The sequence below is a fragment of the Oncorhynchus clarkii genome, chromosome 32, assembly GCF_045791955.1.
Source record: "Oncorhynchus clarkii lewisi isolate Uvic-CL-2024 chromosome 32, UVic_Ocla_1.0, whole genome shotgun sequence".
NCBI classification, from domain to species: Eukaryota; Metazoa; Chordata; class Actinopteri; order Salmoniformes; family Salmonidae; genus Oncorhynchus; species Oncorhynchus clarkii.
The window spans coordinates 1,719,871-1,737,054 of record NC_092178.1 but is presented as its reverse complement, the minus strand read 5'-3'; the positions used below and the strand labels follow the sequence as shown (position 1 = coordinate 1,737,054).

At 42.7% G+C, this 17,184-nt stretch overlaps 1 protein-coding gene across 3 annotated transcripts in view; it reads right to left on the bottom strand.

Annotated features, from left to right (window-relative positions):
- Positions 1-17,184, bottom strand: part of LOC139392227 (protein FAM91A1-like) — a 127,142-nt gene that overhangs the window by 19,884 nt on the left and 90,074 nt on the right. For all 3 annotated transcript variants that reach the window (XM_071140060.1, XM_071140061.1, XM_071140062.1), the window contains 2 exons: positions 16,989-17,118; positions 8,448-8,596 (listed from right to left, as the gene is read on the bottom strand). In XM_071140060.1, coding sequence (XP_070996161.1) covers positions 8,448-8,596; positions 16,989-17,118 — 279 coding nt within the window. The remainder of the gene's footprint in view (positions 1-8,447; positions 8,597-16,988; positions 17,119-17,184) is intronic.

Here is a 17,184-nt window from a genome sequence, read left to right as displayed (position 1 = left end):
GTGTGTGTTGTGGTTGTAGTGTCTACGTGTGTTGTGGTTGTAGTGTCTGTGTGTGTTGTGGTTGTAGTGTCTGTGTGTGTTGTGGTTGTAGTGTCTGTGTGTGTTGTGGTTGTAGTGTCTGTGTGTGTTGTGGTTGTAGTGTCTGTGTGTGTGTTGTGGTTGTAGTGTCTGCGTGTGTTGTGGTTGTAGTGTCTGTGTGTGTTGTGGTTGTAGTGTCTACGTGTGTGTTGTGGTTGTAGTGTCTGTGTGTGTTGTGGTTGTAGTGTCTGTGTGTGTGTTGTGGTTGTAGTGTCTGTGTGTGTTGTGGTTGTAGTGTCTGTGTGTGTTGTGGTTGTAGTGTCTGTGTGTGTTGTGGTTGTAGTGTCTGTGTGTGTTGTGGTTGTAGTGTCTGTGTGTGTGTTGTGGTTGTAGTGTCTGTGTGTGTTGTGGTTGTAGTGTCTGTGTGTGTGTTGTGGTTGTAGTGTCTGCGTGTGTTGTGGTTGTAGTGTCTGTTGTAGTGTGTGTGTGTGTTGTGGTTGTAGTGTCTGTGTGTGTTGTGGTTGTAGTGTCTGTGTGTGTTGTGGTTGTAGTGTCTGTGTGTGTGTTGTGGTTGTAGTGTCTGTGTGTGTGTTGTGGTTGTAGTGTCTGCGTGTGTTGTGGTTGTAGTGTCTACGTGTGTGTTGTGGTTGTAGTGTCTACGTGTGTGTTGTGGTTGTAGTGTCTGTGTGTGTTGTGGTTGTAGTGTCTGTGTGTGTTGTGGTTGTAGTGTCTACGTGTGTGTTGTGGTTGTAGTGTCTGCGTGTGTGTTGTGGTTGTAGTGTCTGTGTGTGTTGTGGTTGTAGTGTCTGTGTGTGTTGTGGTTGTAGTGTCTGTGTGTGTTGTGGTTGTAGTGTCTGTGTGTGTTGTGGTTGTAGTGTCTGTGTGTGTTGTGGTTGTAGTGTCTGTGTGTGTTGTGGTTGTAGTGTCTGTGTGTGTTGTGGTTGTGTGTAGTGTGGTTGTGGTTGTAGTGTCTGTGTGTGTTGTGGTTGTAGTGTCTGTGTGTGTTGTGGTTGTAGTGTCTGTGTGTGTTGTGGTTGTAGTGTCTGTGTGTGTTGTGGTTGTAGTGTCTGTGTGTGTTGTGGTTGTAGTGTCTGGTTGTGTGTCTTGTGTGTTGTGGTTGTAGTGTCTGTGTGTGTTGTGGTTGTAGTGTCTGTGTGTGTTGTGGTTGTAGTGTCTGTGTGTGTTGTGGTTGTAGTGTCTGCGTGTGTTGTGGTTGTAGTGTCTGTGTGTGTTGTGGTTGTAGTGTCTGTGTGTGTTGTGGTTGTAGTGTCTGTGTGTGTTGTGGTTGTAGTGTCTGTGTGTGTTGTGGTTGTAGTGTCTGTGTGTGTTGTGGTTGTAGTGTGTGTGTGTTGTGGTTGTAGTGTCTGTGTGTGTTGTGGTTGTAGTGTCTGTGTGTGTTGTGGTTGTAGTGTCTGTCGTGTGTGTTGTGGTTGTAGTGTCTGTGTGTGTTGTGGTTGTAGTGTCTGTGTGTGTTGTGGTTGTAGTGTCTGTGTGTGTGTTGTGGTTGTAGTGTCTGTGTGTGTTGTGGTTGTGGTTGTAGTGTCTGTGTGTGTTGTGGTTGTAGTGTCTGCGTGTGTTGTGGTTGTAGTGTCTGTGTGTATTGTGGTTGTAGTGTCTGTGTGTGTTGTGGTTGTAGTGTCTGTGTGTGTTGTGGTTGTAGTGTCTGCGTGTGTGTTGTGGTTGTAGTGTCTGTGTGTGTTGTGGTTGTAGTGTCTGTGTGTGTTGTGGTTGTAGTGTCTGTGTGTGTGTTGTGGTTGTAGTGTCTGTGTGTGTTGTGGTTGTGGTTGTAGTGTCTGTGTGTGTTGTGGTTGTAGTGTCTGTGTGTGTTGTGGTTGTAGTGTCTGTGTGTGTTGTGGTTGTAGTGTCTGTGTGTGTTGTGGTTGTAGTGTCTGTGTGTGTTGTGGTTGTAGTGTCTGTGTGTGTTGTGGTTGTAGTGTCTGTGTGTGTTGTGGTTGTAGTGTCTGTGTGTGTTGTGGTTGTAGTGTCTGTGTGTGTTGTGGTTGTAGTGTCTGCGTGTGTTGTGGTTGTAGTGTCTGTGTGTGTTGTGGTTGTAGTGTCTGTGTGTGTGTTGTGGTTGTAGTGTCTGTGTGTGTGTTGTGGTTGTAGTGTCTGTGTGTGTTGTGGTTGTAGTGTCTGTGTGTGTTGTGGTTGTAGTGTCTGTGTGTGTGTTGTGGTTGTAGTGTCTGTGTGTGTGTTGTGGTTGTAGTGTCTGTGTGTGTTGTGGTTGTGGTTGTAGTGTCTACGTGTGTTGTGGTTGTGGTTGTAGTGTCTGTGTGTGTTGTGGTTGTAGTGTCTACGTGTGTTGTGGTTGTGGTTGTAGTGTCTGTGTGTGTGTTGTGGTTGTGGTTGTAGTGTCTGTGTGTGTGTTGTGGTTGTGGTTGTAGTGTCTACGTGTGTTGTGGTTGTGGTTGTAGTGTCTGTGTGTGTGTTGTGGTTGTGGTTGTAGTGTCTACGTGTGTTGTGGTTGTAGTGTCTGCGTGTGTTGTGGTTGTAGTGTCTGTGTGTGTGTTGTGGTTGTAGTGTCTGTGTGTGTTGTGGTTGTAGTGTCTGCGTGTGTGTTGTGGTTGTAGTGTCTGCGTGTGTGTTGTGGTTGTAGTGTCTGTGTGTGTTGTGGTTGTAGTGTCTGTGTGTATTGTGGTTGTAGTGTCTGTGTGTGTTGTGGTTGTAGTGTCTGCGTGTGTTGTGGTTGTAGTGTCTGTGTGTGTTGTGGTTGTAGTGTCTGTGTGTGTTGTGGTTGTAGTGTCTGTGTGTGTTGTGGTTGTAGTGTCTGTGTGTTGTGGTTGTAGTGTCTGTGTGTGTTGTGGTTGTAGTGTCTGTGTGTGTTGTGGTTGTAGTGTCTGTGTGTGTTGTGGTTGTAGTGTCTGTGTGTATTGTGGTTGTAGTGTCTGTGTGTGTTGTGGTTGTAGTGTCTACGTGTGTTGTGGTTGTAGTGTCTACGTGTGTTGTGGTTGTAGTGTCTACGTGTGTTGTGGTTGTAGTGTCTGCGTGTGTTGTGGTTGTAGTGTCTGTGTGTGTTGTGGTTGTAGTGTCTGTGTGTGTTGTGGTTGTAGTGTCTGTGTGTGTTGTGGTTGTAGTGTCTGTGTGTGTTGTGGTTGTAGTGTCTGTGTGTGTTGTGGTTGTAGTGTCTGTGTGTGTTGTGGTTGTAGTGTCTGTGTGTGTTGTGGTTGTAGTGTCTGTGTGTATTGTGGTTGTAGTGTCTGTGTGTGTTGTGGTTGTAGTGTCTGTGTGTGTTGTGGTTGTAGTGTCTGCGTGTGTTGTGGTTGTAGTGTCTGTGTGTGTTGTGGTTGTAGTGTCTGCGTGTGTTGTGGTTGTAGTGTCTGTGTGTGTTGTGGTTGTAGTGTCTGTGTGTGTTGTGGTTGTAGTGTCTGTGTGTGTTGTGGTTGTAGTGTCTGTGTGTGTTGTGGTTGTAGTGTCTGTGTGTGTGTTGTGGTTGTAGTGTCTGTGTGTGTTGTGGTTGTAGTGTCTGTGTGTGTTGTGGTTGTAGTGTCTGCGTGTGTGTTGTGGTTGTAGTGTCTGTGTGTGTTGTGGTTGTAGTGTCTGTGTGTGTTGTGGTTGTAGTGTCTGTGTGTGTGTTGTGGTTGTAGTGTCTGTGTGTGTTGTGGTTGTGGTTGTAGTGTCTGTGTGTGTTGTGGTTGTAGTGTCTGCGTGTGTTGTGGTTGTAGTGTCTGTGTGTATTGTGGTTGTAGTGTCTGTGTGTGTTGTGGTTGTAGTGTCTGTGTGTGTTGTGGTTGTAGTGTCTGCGTGTGTGTTGTGGTTGTAGTGTCTGTGTGTGTTGTGGTTGTAGTGTCTGTGTGTGTTGTGGTTGTAGTGTCTGTGTGTGTGTTGTGGTTGTAGTGTCTGTGTGTGTTGTGGTTGTGGTTGTAGTGTCTGTGTGTGTTGTGGTTGTAGTGTCTGCGTGTGTTGTGGTTGTAGTGTCTGTGTGTATTGTGGTTGTAGTGTCTGTGTGTGTTGTGGTTGTAGTGTCTGTGTGTGTTGTGGTTGTAGTGTCTGTGTGTGTTGTGGTTGTAGTGTCTGTGTGTGTTGTGGTTGTAGTGTCTGTGTGTGTTGTGGTTGTAGTGTCTGTGTGTGTTGTGGTTGTAGTGTCTGCGTGTGTTGTGGTTGTAGTGTCTGTGTGTGTTGTGGTTGTAGTGTCTGTGTGTGTGTTGTGGTTGTAGTGTCTGTGTGTGTGTTGTGGTTGTAGTGTCTGTGTGTGTTGTGGTTGTAGTGTCTGTGTGTGTTGTGGTTGTAGTGTCTGTGTGTGTGTTGTGGTTGTAGTGTCTGTGTGTGTGTTGTGGTTGTAGTGTCTGTGTGTGTTGTGGTTGTGGTTGTAGTGTCTACGTGTGTTGTGGTTGTGGTTGTAGTGTCTGTGTGTGTTGTGGTTGTAGTGTCTACGTGTGTTGTGGTTGTGGTTGTAGTGTCTGTGTGTGTGTTGTGGTTGTGGTTGTAGTGTCTGTGTGTGTGTTGTGGTTGTGGTTGTAGTGTCTACGTGTGTTGTGGTTGTGGTTGTAGTGTCTGTGTGTGTGTTGTGGTTGTGGTTGTAGTGTCTACGTGTGTTGTGGTTGTAGTGTCTGCGTGTGTTGTGGTTGTAGTGTCTGTGTGTGTGTTGTGGTTGTAGTGTCTGTGTGTGTTGTGGTTGTAGTGTCTGCGTGTGTGTTGTGGTTGTAGTGTCTGCGTGTGTGTTGTGGTTGTAGTGTCTGTGTGTGTTGTGGTTGTAGTGCCTGTGTGTATTGTGGTTGTAGTGTCTGTGTGTGTTGTGGTTGTAGTGTCTGCGTGTGTTGTGGTTGTAGTGTCTGTGTGTGTTGTGGTTGTAGTGTCTGTGTGTGTTGTGGTTGTAGTGTCTGTGTGTGTTGTGGTTGTAGTGTCTGTGTGTTGTGGTTGTAGTGTCTGTGTGTGTTGTGGTTGTAGTGTCTGTGTGTGTTGTGGTTGTAGTGTCTGTGTGTGTTGTGGTTGTAGTGTCTGTGTGTATTGTGGTTGTAGTGTCTGTGTGTGTTGTGGTTGTAGTGTCTACGTGTGTTGTGGTTGTAGTGTCTACGTGTGTTGTGGTTGTAGTGTCTACGTGTGTTGTGGTTGTAGTGTCTGCGTGTGTTGTGGTTGTAGTGTCTGTGTGTGTTGTGATTGTAGTGTCTGTGTGTGTTGTGGTTGTAGTGTCTGTGTGTGTTGTGGTTGTAGTGTCTGTGTGTGTTGTGGTTGTAGTGTCTGTGTGTATTGTGGTTGTAGTGTCTGTGTGTGTTGTGGTTGTAGTGTCTGTGTGTGTTGTGGTTGTAGTGTCTGTGTGTATTGTGGTTGTAGTGTCTGTGTGTGTTGTGGTTGTAGTGTCTGTGTGTGTTGTGGTTGTAGTGTCTGCGTGTGTTGTGGTTGTAGTGTCTGTGTGTGTTGTGGTTGTAGTGTCTGCGTGTGTTGTGGTTGTAGTGTCTGTGTGTGTTGTGGTTGTAGTGTCTGTGTGTGTTGTGGTTGTAGTGTCTGTGTGTGTTGTGGTTGTAGTGTCTGTGTGTGTTGTGGTTGTAGTGTCTGTGTGTGTTGTGGTTGTAGTGTCTGTGTGTGTTGTGGTTGTAGTGTCTGTGTGTGTTGTGGTTGTAGTGTCTGTGTGTGTTGTGGTTGTAGTGTCTGTGTGTGTTGTGGTTGTAGTGTCTGTGTGTGTTGTGGTTGTAGTGTCTGTGTGTGTTGTGGTTGTAGTGTCTGTGTGTGTTGTGGTTGTAGTGTCTGCGTGTGTTGTGGTTGTAGTGTCTGTGTGCGTTGTGGTTGTGGTTGTAGTGTCTGTGTGTGTTGTGGTTGTAGTGTCTGTGTGTGTGTTGTGGTTGTAGTGTCTGTGTGTGTGTTGTGGTTGTAGTGTCTGTGTGTGTGTTGTGGTTGTAGTGTCTACGTGTGTGTTGTGGTTGTAGTGTCTGTGTGTGTGTTGTGGTTGTAGTGTCTGTGTGTGTGTTGTGGTTGTAGTGTCTGTGTGTGTGTTGTGGTTGTAGTGTCTGTGTGTGTGTTGTGTGTTTGTCTGTACTGGGCAGCGAGCACTGAGATTGCTTCGACCCAGACTACAGGCCAGGGGAGAGAGGCATACTTGGAAAAACAAACAGAAGTTAGCCTGTAGTTGTATAGTTGAAAAGTTGAATATTTGTACAGTTGTATAGTTGTGTAGTTGTACAGTTGTGTAGCTGTATAGCTGTATAGTTCTGTAGCTGTATAGTTCTGTAGCTGTATAGTTCTGTAGCTGTATAGCTGTATAGTTCTGTAGCTGTATAGTTCTGTAGCTGTATAGTTCTGTAGCTGTATAGTTCTGTAGCTGTATAGTTCTGTAGCTGTATAGTTCTGTTGCTGTATAGTTCTGTAGCTGTATAGTTCTGTAGCTGTATAGTTCTGTAGCTGTATAGTTCTGTAGCTGTATAGTTCTGTAGCTGTATAGTTCTGTAGCTGTAGTTGTATAGTTCTGTAGCTGTATAGTTCTGTAGCTCTATAGTTGTATAGTTCTATAGCTGTAGCTGTATAGTTCTGTAGCTGTATAGCTGTACAGTTCTGTAGTTGTATAGTTCTATAGCTGTAGCTGTATAGCTCTGTAGCTGTATAGTTCTGTAGCTGTATAGCTGTACAGTTCTGTAGTTGTATAGTTCTGTAGCTGTATAGTTCTGTAGCTCTATAGTTGTATAGTTCTATAGCTGTAGCTGTATAGCTCTGTAGCTGTATAGTTCTGTAGCTGTATAGTTCTGTAGCTGTATAGCTGTACAGTTCTGTAGTTGTATAGTTCTGCAGCTGTATAGTTCTGTAGCTGTATAGTTCTGTAGCTCTATAGTTGTATAGTTCTATAGCTGTAGCTGTATAGCTCTGTAGCTGTATAGTTCTGTAGCTGTATAGCTGTACAGTTCTGTAGTTGTATAGTTCTGCAGCTGTATAGTTCTGTAGCTGTATAGTTCTGTAGCTCTATAGTTGTATAGTTCTATAGCTGTAGCTGTATAGCTCTGTAGCTGTATAGTTCTGTAGCTGTATAGCTGTACAGTTCTGTAGTTGTATAGTTCTGCAGCTGTATAGTTCTGTAGCTGTATAGTTCTGTAGCTCTATAGTTGTATAGTTCTATAGCTGTAGCTGTATAGTTCTGTAGCTGTATAGTTCTGTAGCTGTATAGCTCTGTAGCTGTATAGTTCTGTAGCTATATATATATTAAAAACGGAAAAGTGGTGCGTTCATATGTATTCACCCCTTTGCTATGAAGCCCCTAAATAAGATCTGGTGCAACCAATTACCTTCAGAAGTCACATTACTAGTTAAATAAAGTCCACCTGTGTGCAATCTAAGTGTCACATGATCTGTCACATGATCTCAGTGTATACAGACCTGTTCTGTTAGGCCCCAGAGTCTACAACACCACTAAGCAAGTGGCACCATGAAGAACAAGGAGCTCTCCAAACAGGTCAGGGACAAAATTGTGGAGAAGTACAGATCAGGGTTGGGTTATTGAAAAACATCAGAAACTTTGAACATAAATTCATTACAAAAAAATGGAAAGAATATGGCACCAACCTGCCAAGAGAAGGCCGCCCACCAAAACTCACGGACCAGGCAAAGAGGGCATTAATCAGAGAGGCAACAAAGAGACCAAAGATAACCCTGAAGGAGGTGCAAAGCTCCACAGCAGAGAGATTGGAGTATCTGTCCATAGGACCACTTGAAGCTGTACACTCCACAGAGCTGGGCTTTACAGAAGAGTGGCCAGAAAAAAGGCATTGCTTAAAGAAGAAAATAAGCAAACGTTTGCGTCGTGGCAGCATTATTCTTGAGGGAAACCTGTTTCAGTCTTCCAGAGATTTGAGACTGGGACGGAGGTTCACCTTCCAGCAGGACAATGACCCTAAACATACTGCTGAAGCAACACTCGAGTGGTTTAAGGGGAAACATTTAAATGTCTTGGAATGGCCTCGTCAAAGCCAGACCTCAATCCAATTGAGAATCTGTGGTATGACTTAAAGATCTCTGTACACCAGCGGAACTCATCCAGTGGCTAGATATGCCAAATTTATAGAGACATACCCCAAGAGACTTGCAGCTTGAATTGCTGCAAAAGCTGGCTCTACAAAGTATTGACTTTGGGAGGGTGAAAAGTTTTTTTCTTGTTTGTTTCACAATAAAACATATTTTGCATCTTCAAAGTGGTAGGCATGTTGTGTGTATCAAATGATACAAACCCCCCAAAAAATCTATTTTAATTCCAGGTTGTAAGGCAACAAAATAGGAAAAATGCCAAGGGCACTGTAGTTGTTCACCCTGTCAGTCAGACTGGAGCCTGTCCAGGACAAACTGCTTTCCAGTCTGACTGAGTGTGAATCCCCAGACCTGTTGTGTGTGTGTTCTGGAGCAGTCTTAGAGCAGGTGACCAGTGCTCGCACGCACACACACAATCTCAACAGGCCCTAGTCAGTCACAGAGGAGCAGCCAGTGTTGCCTGCGGTCTGTGAAGTTTGACCAGTGTGTACCTGAGGCGTGCAGCTGCTGATAGGTCGTATCTCGTTGCTGAGCGGTGCCATGGAGACCAGTAGTTTGTAGTTCTTGTTGAGGACACGGCTGCAGGTGGCCTGGTCTAGACCCAGCAGACTCTCACAGCGGAGCATATCCAGGGGGAGGCCTGGGGGGGTCAATCACACACAAGGACCAAGACAATACATACATACATACATACATACATACATACATACATACACACACACACACACACACACACACACACACACACACACACACACACACACACACACACACACACACACACACACGGACAAAGACAACACACAGACACAGCACACACACTCACGGACGAAGACAACACACACACACACGGACGAAGACACCACACACACACACACACACGGACAAAGACAACACACAGACACCACACACATACACAGACGTCAGGGATTCTGTTAGGAAAATGTGGGGTCAGTCATTTGACCGGCAGCTTTTTAATGAGGACATTTTGAGAAATGTACTGGAACCATATGCATTGGGTGTGGAACCTGATTAGGGCGTCCACCCACGGTGTTCAGAAATCACATTTAGATCATGGTAATTCATATTAGCAGAAAATGCTAGTCCAGGATGCAACGAAGCGCGTGTCTTCTTTACGAACTCTGAAGTGAATTTGAACGCGCCGTCCACATTTACTTTTCCTCAGCCAACAAGATGAGTAACGAACAGCCAAATCACTAGTCTGTCAATCTGCTATAGCAGAAAAGTGAACCTATTCTATTGGCCAGCTTGTCATTCTGTGCGACAAAGAAACAAACAGACTCTGGGACAGTTGTAGGAGATAAATCCCAAATTCAATCAACCAGTAGGCCTAGACTTCATAAAAAACACAACATTAAAAAGCAATGAGTCTGATACAACAGCTCAGAACATTTAGATAATGAGGTTGATTAACTATTATTTCATTATAAAGCGCAGCAATGTGCACAAGGCAGCAGGCCACATATACAAATGTTCCTTCCATTATGCAATTAGCAGGAAAACACTGTTAGAAATGTATGAAGAGCAGAAATCTAAAGATGCATCAACTATCATGTGTTAATATGACTGGAATTATCATGGGTTGTTAATATGACTGGGATTATCATGGGTTGTTAATATGACTGGGATTATCAACAACTAGCGTGGGTTGTTAATATGACTGGGATTATCAACAACTAGCATGGGTTGTTAATATGACTGGGATTATCATCAACTATCATGGGTTGTTAATATGACTGGGATTAGCATCAACTATCATGGGTTGATAATAAGACTGGGATTATCAACAACTAACATGGGTTGTTAATATGACTGGGATTATCAACAACTAGCATGGGTTGTTAATATGACTGGGATTGTCAACAACTAGCATGGGTTGTTAATATGACTGGGATTATCAACTATAATGGGTTGTTAATATGACTGGGATTATCAACAACTAGCATGGGTTGTTAATATGACTGGGATTATCAACTATCATGGGTTGTTAATATGACTGGGATTATCAACTATCATGGGTTGTTAATATGACTGGGATTATCAACAACTACCATGGGTTGTTAATATGACTAGTATTATCATGGGGTAATCATGGGTTGATAATGTGCCTAGGATTATCAACAACTAGCATGGGTTGTTAACATGACTGGGATTATCAACAACTAGCAGACTTTACTAATATTACTAGGATTATTAACAACAAGCATGGGTTGTTAATATGACTAGGATTATCATGGTATGTTAATATGACTGGGATTATCATGGGTTGATAATATGACTAAGATTATCAACAACTAGCATGGGTTGTTAATATGACTAGGATTATCATCAACTAGCATGGGTTGTTAATATGACTAGGATTATCATCAACTAGCATGGGTTGTTAATATGACTGGGATTATCATCAACTAGCATGGGTTGTTAATATGACTGGGATTATCAACAACTAGCATGGGTTGTTCATATGACTGGGACTATCAACAACTAGCATGGGTTGTTAATATGACTGGGATTATCATCAACTAGCATGTGTTGTTAATATGACTGGGATTATCATGGGTTGATAATATGACTAGGATTATCATGGGTTACAAATATGACTGGGATTATCATGGGTTACAAATATGACTGGGATTATCATGGGTTACAAATATGACTGGGATTATCATGGTTACTAATATGACTAGGATTATCATGGGTTACAAATATGACTAGGATTATCATGGGTTACAAATATGACTAGGATTATCATGGGTTACAAATATGACTAGGATTATCATGGGTTACAAATATGACTAGGATTATCTTGGGTTACTAATATGACTAGGATTATCATGGGTTACTAATATGACTGGGATTATCATGGGTTACTAATATGACTAGGATTATCATGGGTTACAAATATGACTAGGATTATCATGGGTTATTAATATGACTGGGATTATCATGGGTTATTAATATGACTAGGATTATCATCAACTAGCATCAACTAGCACCAATAGGCGAGTAGCTAGGCTACTTTGAAGCAATGTTGTAAGACATGTCTCATAATATGTAGTAAAACTTTCAGGTTTCCAACTAAACTAAATGCATACTGCCTCCAGCTCATTGCAAAGTGGTGTGTGACGCGCTGAGGAAGCCTGCCTTCCGTTGCTGTTTGAGATGCTGTAGCAACAGCTCTCCTGCTGTCTGACATATTTCCTGCTCCAAGGCTCTGTATCTGTGTGCTGTACCCGTGTGATAAGATACATAACGAATATACTGTACGCATGAGACAATATAATTACACTAAATTATGCAAATGTTCCTATTAACCGATGAGCATGACCAGTTAAATTGATTTACATTGACTGGAATTTCCATCAAATTTAAACATTATTTCACAATGGTATTTTTTTATTTTTCACCTGGACAATTGGCCAGTACCAATTTTATTCATCGGCATTTCTATTTTTGGATCGGCCAAAGCTTATTACCGGCTAACCAGAACCCTGACGGACGTGTCAAATCAAAAAAGTTTTCACGTTTAAAAAAAAAAAAAAAGTAACATAACAATACCGAGGTTTTATACAGGGGGTACCAGTACAGAGTCAATGTGGAGGCTATACACAGGGGCTACTAGTACAGAGTCAATGTGGAGGCTATATACAGGGGGTACCAATACAGAGTCAATGTGGAGGCTATATACAGGGGGGTACCAGTACAGAGTCAATGTGGAGGCTATATACAGGGGGTACCAGTACAGAGTCAATGTGGAGGCTATATACAGGGGGGTACCAGTACAGAGTCAATGTGGAGGCTATATACAGGGGGTACCAGTACAGAGTCAATGTGGAGACTATATACAGGGGGTACCAGTACAGAGTCAATGTGGAGACTATATACAGGGGGTACCGTTACAGAGTCAATGTGGAGACTATATACAGGGGGTACCGTTACAGAGTCAATGTGGAGGCTATATACAGGGGGTAACAGTACAGAGTCAATGTGGAGACTATATACAGGGGGTACCAGTACAGAGTCAATGTGGAGGCTATATACAGGGGGTACTGGTACAGAGTCAATGTGGAGACTATACACAGGGGCTACTGGTACAGAGTCAATGTGGAGGCTATATACAGGGGGTACCGGTACAGAGTCAATGTGGAGGCTATATACAGGGTTTTACGGTACAGAGTCAATGTGGAGGCAATATACAGGGGTACCAGTACAGAGTCAATGTGGAGGCTATATACAGGGGGTACCAGTACAGAGTCAATGTGGAGGCTATATAAAGGGGGTACTGGTATAGAGTCAATGTGGAGGCTATATACAGGGGGTACTGGTGCAGAGTCAATGTGGAGGCTATATACAGGGGGTACCAGTACAGAGTCAATGTGGAGGCTATATAAAGGGGGTACTGGTATAGAGTCAATGTGGAGGCTATATACAGGGGGTACTGGTGCAGAGTCAATGTGGAGGCTATATACAGGGGCTACTGGTACAGAGTCAATGTGGAGGCTATATACAGGGGGTACCAGTACAGAGTCAATGTGGAGGCTATATACAGGGGGTACCAGTACAGAGTCAAAGTGGAGGCTATATACAGGGTTTTACGGTACAGAGTCAATGTGGAGGCTATATACAGGGGCTACTGGTACAGAGTCAATGTGGAGGCTATATACAGGGGCTACTGGTACAGAGTCAATGTGGAGGCTATATACAGGGGGTACCGGTACAGAGTCAATGTGGAGGCTATATACAGGGGGTACCGGTACAGAGTCAATGTGGAGGCTATATACAGGGGGTACCGGTACAGAGTCAATGTGGAGGCTATATACAGGGGCTACTGGTACAGAGTCAATGTGGAGGCTATATACAGGGGCTACTGGTACAGAGTCAATGTGGAGGCTATATACAGGGGGTACCGGTACAGAGTCAATGTGGAGGCTATATACAGGGGGTACCGGTACAGAGTCAATGTGGAGGCTATATACAGGGGGTACAGGTACCAAGTCAGTGTGGAGGCTATATACAGGGGGTACCGGTACAGAGTCAATGTGGAGACTTTATACAGGTGGTACCGGTACAGAGTCAATGTGGAGGCTTTATACAGGGAGTACCAGTACAGAGTCAATGTGGAGGCTATATACAGGGTGTTACGGTACAGAGTCAATGTGGAGGCTATATACAGGGTGTACCGGTACAGAGTCAATCTGGAGGCTATATACAGGGGGTACCGGTACAGAGTCAATGCGGAGGCTATATACAGGGTGTACCGGTACAGAGTCAATCTGGAGGCTATATACAGGGGGTACCGGTACAGAGTCAATCTGGAGGCTATATACAGGGGGTACCGGTACAGAGTCAATGTGGAGGCTATATACAGGGGGTACCGGTACAGAGTCAATGTGGAGGCTATATACAGGGGGTACCGGTACAGAGTCAATGTGGAGGCTATATACAGGGGGCACCGGTACAGAGTCAATGTGGAGGCTATATACAGGGGGTACCGGTACCAAGTCAATGTGGAGGGGTACAGGTTAGTTGAGGTAATCTGTACATGTAGATGGGGGTGAAGTGACTATGCATAGATTATAAACAGTGAGTAGCAGCAGTGTACAAAAGGGAAGGGGGGGGTCAATGTAAATTGTCTGGTACCGATTTTTATGAATTGTTCAGCAGTCTAATGGCTTGGGGGTAGCAGGTGTTAAGGAGACTTTTGGTCCTAGACTTGGCGCTCCGGTACCTCTTGCCGTGCGGTAGCAGAGAAAACAGTCTATAACTTGGGTGACTGGAGTCTCTGACAATTTTCTGGGCTTTCCTCTGATACCGCCTATTATATAGGTCCTGGATGGCAGGAAGCTTGGCCCCAGTGATGTACTGGGCTGTTCGCACTACCCTCTGTAGCGCCTTACAGTCAGATGCCAGGATGCTCTTGACGGTGGAGCTAAAGAACATTTTGAGGATCTGGGGACCAATGCCAAATCTTTTTAGTCTCTTGAGGTGGAAAAGGTTTTAAAGTGCCCTCTTCACGACCATCTTGGTATGTTTGGACCATGAGAGTCGCACACAGAGATTAACCAAAACCCTGACGGACGTGTCACACAGAGATTAACCACATACAGCAGCACTATAAACACAAACAGAAGGTCTGTTGATTCTGAATTTAGAGTCTGGATGTTGTTTTCATCACACTCAGTTCTGTTGGCTGGAGTATTATATTATATTACACACTCAGTTCTGTTGGCTGGAGTATTATATTATATTACACACTCAGTTCTGTTGGCTGGAGTATTATATTATATTACACACTCAGTTCTGTTGGCTGGAGTATTATATTATATTACACACTCAGTTCTGTTGGCTGGAGTATTTCATTTACACTGAAAAATAAATATTCACAATAAGTGAATATCAATAAACTTCCCTTGATTAAAGCACCCAACACCCCCAAACAAAAACACACCAAAAACACTAATAACCAGACAGGATGTTAAAACTACTATCTATAAAAACACTAATAACTAGACAGGATGTTAAAACTACTATCTATAAAAACACTAATAACTAGACGGGATGTTAAAACTACTATCTATAAAAACACTAATAACTAGACGGGATGTTAAAACTACTATCTATAAAAACACTAATAACTAGACAGGATGTTAAAACTACTATCTATAAAAACACTAATAACTAGACGGGATGTTAAAACTACTATCTATAAAAACACTAATAACTAGACGGGATGTTAAAACTACTATCTATAAAAACACTAATAACTAGACGGGATGTTAAAACTACTATCTATAAAAACACTAATAACTAGACAGGATGTTAAAACTACTATCTATAAAAACACTAATAAATAGACAGGATGTTAAAACTACTATCTATAAAAACACTAATAACTAGACAGGATGTTAAAACTACTATCTATAAAAACACTAATAACTAGACAGGATGTTAAAACTACTACCTATAAAAACACTAATAACTAGACAGGATGTTAAAACTAATATCTATAAAAACACTAATAACTAGACAGGATGTTAAAACTAATATCTATAAAAACACTAATAACTAGACAGGATGTTAAAAATACTACCTATAAAAACACTAATAACTAGACAGGATGTTAAAACTACTATCTATAAAAACACTAATAACTAGACAGGATGTTAAAACTACTATCTATAAAAACACTAATAACTAGACAGGATGTTACAACTAATATCTATAAAAACACTAATAACTAGACAGGATGTTAAAACTACTATCTATAAAAACACTAATAACTAGACAGGATGTTAAAACTACTATCTATAAAAACACTAATAACTAGACAGGATGTTAAAACTACTATCTATAAAAACACTAATAACTAGACAGGATGTTAAAACTACTAACTAGACAGGATGTTAAAACTACTACCTATAAAAACACTAATAACTAGACAGGATGTTAAAACTACTATCTATAAAAACACTAATAACTAGACAGGATGTTAAAACTACTATCTATAAAAACACTAATAACTAGACAGGATGTTAAAACTACTATCTATAAAAACACTAATAACTAGACAGGATGTTAAAACTACTACCTATAAAAACACTAATAACTAGACAGGATGTTAAAACTACTATCTATAAAAACACTAATAACTAGACGGGATGTTAAAACTACTACCTATAAAAACACTAATAACTAGACAGGATGTTAAAACTACTACCTATACTGAATAAAAATGTAAGTGCAAAATGCAACAAGTTCAAAGATTTGACTGAGCTACAGTTCATATGAGGAAATACAGTTCAATAAATCCATTCGGCCCTAATCTATGGAATTAACATGACTGGGAATACAGATATGCATCTGTTGGTCACAGATACCTTTAAATAAAAGGTAGGGGAGTGGATCAGAAAACCAGTCAGTGTCTGGTGTGACCATATGCCTCATGCAGCGTGACACATCTCCTTCACATAGAGTTGATCAGGCTGTTGATTGTGGCCTGTGGAATGTTGTCCCACTCCTCTTTAGTGGCTTTAAAGTTGCTGGATATTGGCGGGAACTGGGACATGCTGTCATACACATCGGTCCAGAGCATCCCGAACATGCTCAATGGGTGACATGTCTGGTGAGTATACAGGCCATGGAAGAACTGGGACATTTTCAGCTTCCAGGAATTGTGTACAGATCCTTGCGACATGGAGTCGTGCATTATCATGCTGAAACATGAGGTGATGGAGGATAAATGCAACGACAATGGGCCTCAGGATCTCATCACGGTATCTCAACATTCAAATTACCATGGATAAAATCCAATTGTGTTCGTTGTCCCTAGTTTATGCCTGCCCATACCATAACCCCACCACCGTAGTAATGGGGCACTCTGTTCACGTTGACATCAGCAAATCGCTCGCCCACACCACGCCATACACGTGGTCTGAGGTTGTGAGGCCGGTTGGACGTCATGCCAACTTCTCAAAAACGATGACTTAAGGTAGAGAAATGAACATTCAATTCTCTGGCAACAGCTCTGGTGGACATTCCTGCAGTCAGCATGCCAATTGCAAGCTACCTCAAAACTTGCCACATCTGCAGCATTGTGTTGTGTTACAAAACTGAACATTTTAGGGTGGCTTATTATTGTCCCCAGCACAAGGTGCAACTGTGTAATGATCATGCTGTTTAATCAGCTTTTTAATGATATGCCACACCTGTCAGGTGGATGGATTATCTTGTCAAAGGAGAAACACTCACTAACAGGGATGTAAACAAGGTTGTGCACAACATTTGAGAGAAATAAGCTTTTTGTCTGTATGGGAACATGGGACCAACACTTTACATGCTGTGTTTATATAGTTGTTCAGTGTTATTATACCATTGCATACAAAATATCTCAGAACTTTTCCAACAACTTTTATTTTGAATTCTAACTACTTTTAACACACAGAACAGGGTGTGAGCATTATGTTATTGCTTCTTAACTGAAGAAAAAGGGTATAAGCTGTGTTGCTAGTTACCGTTGTTAGGCAGGTCTGGGTCCTGGTCGGTGGTTAGTTCCTTGTTGTAGCGGAGAAACAGGATGGTGTTCCTGAGGGTCAGAGCGTGGTCAAAATACCTCTGGGCCTCGCCCTCCGCCGTGCTCTCTACCTGAGGGAGGAGAGAGAGAGAGAGAGGGGTTAGTAACATGGTCAAAATACCTCTGGGCCTCGCCCT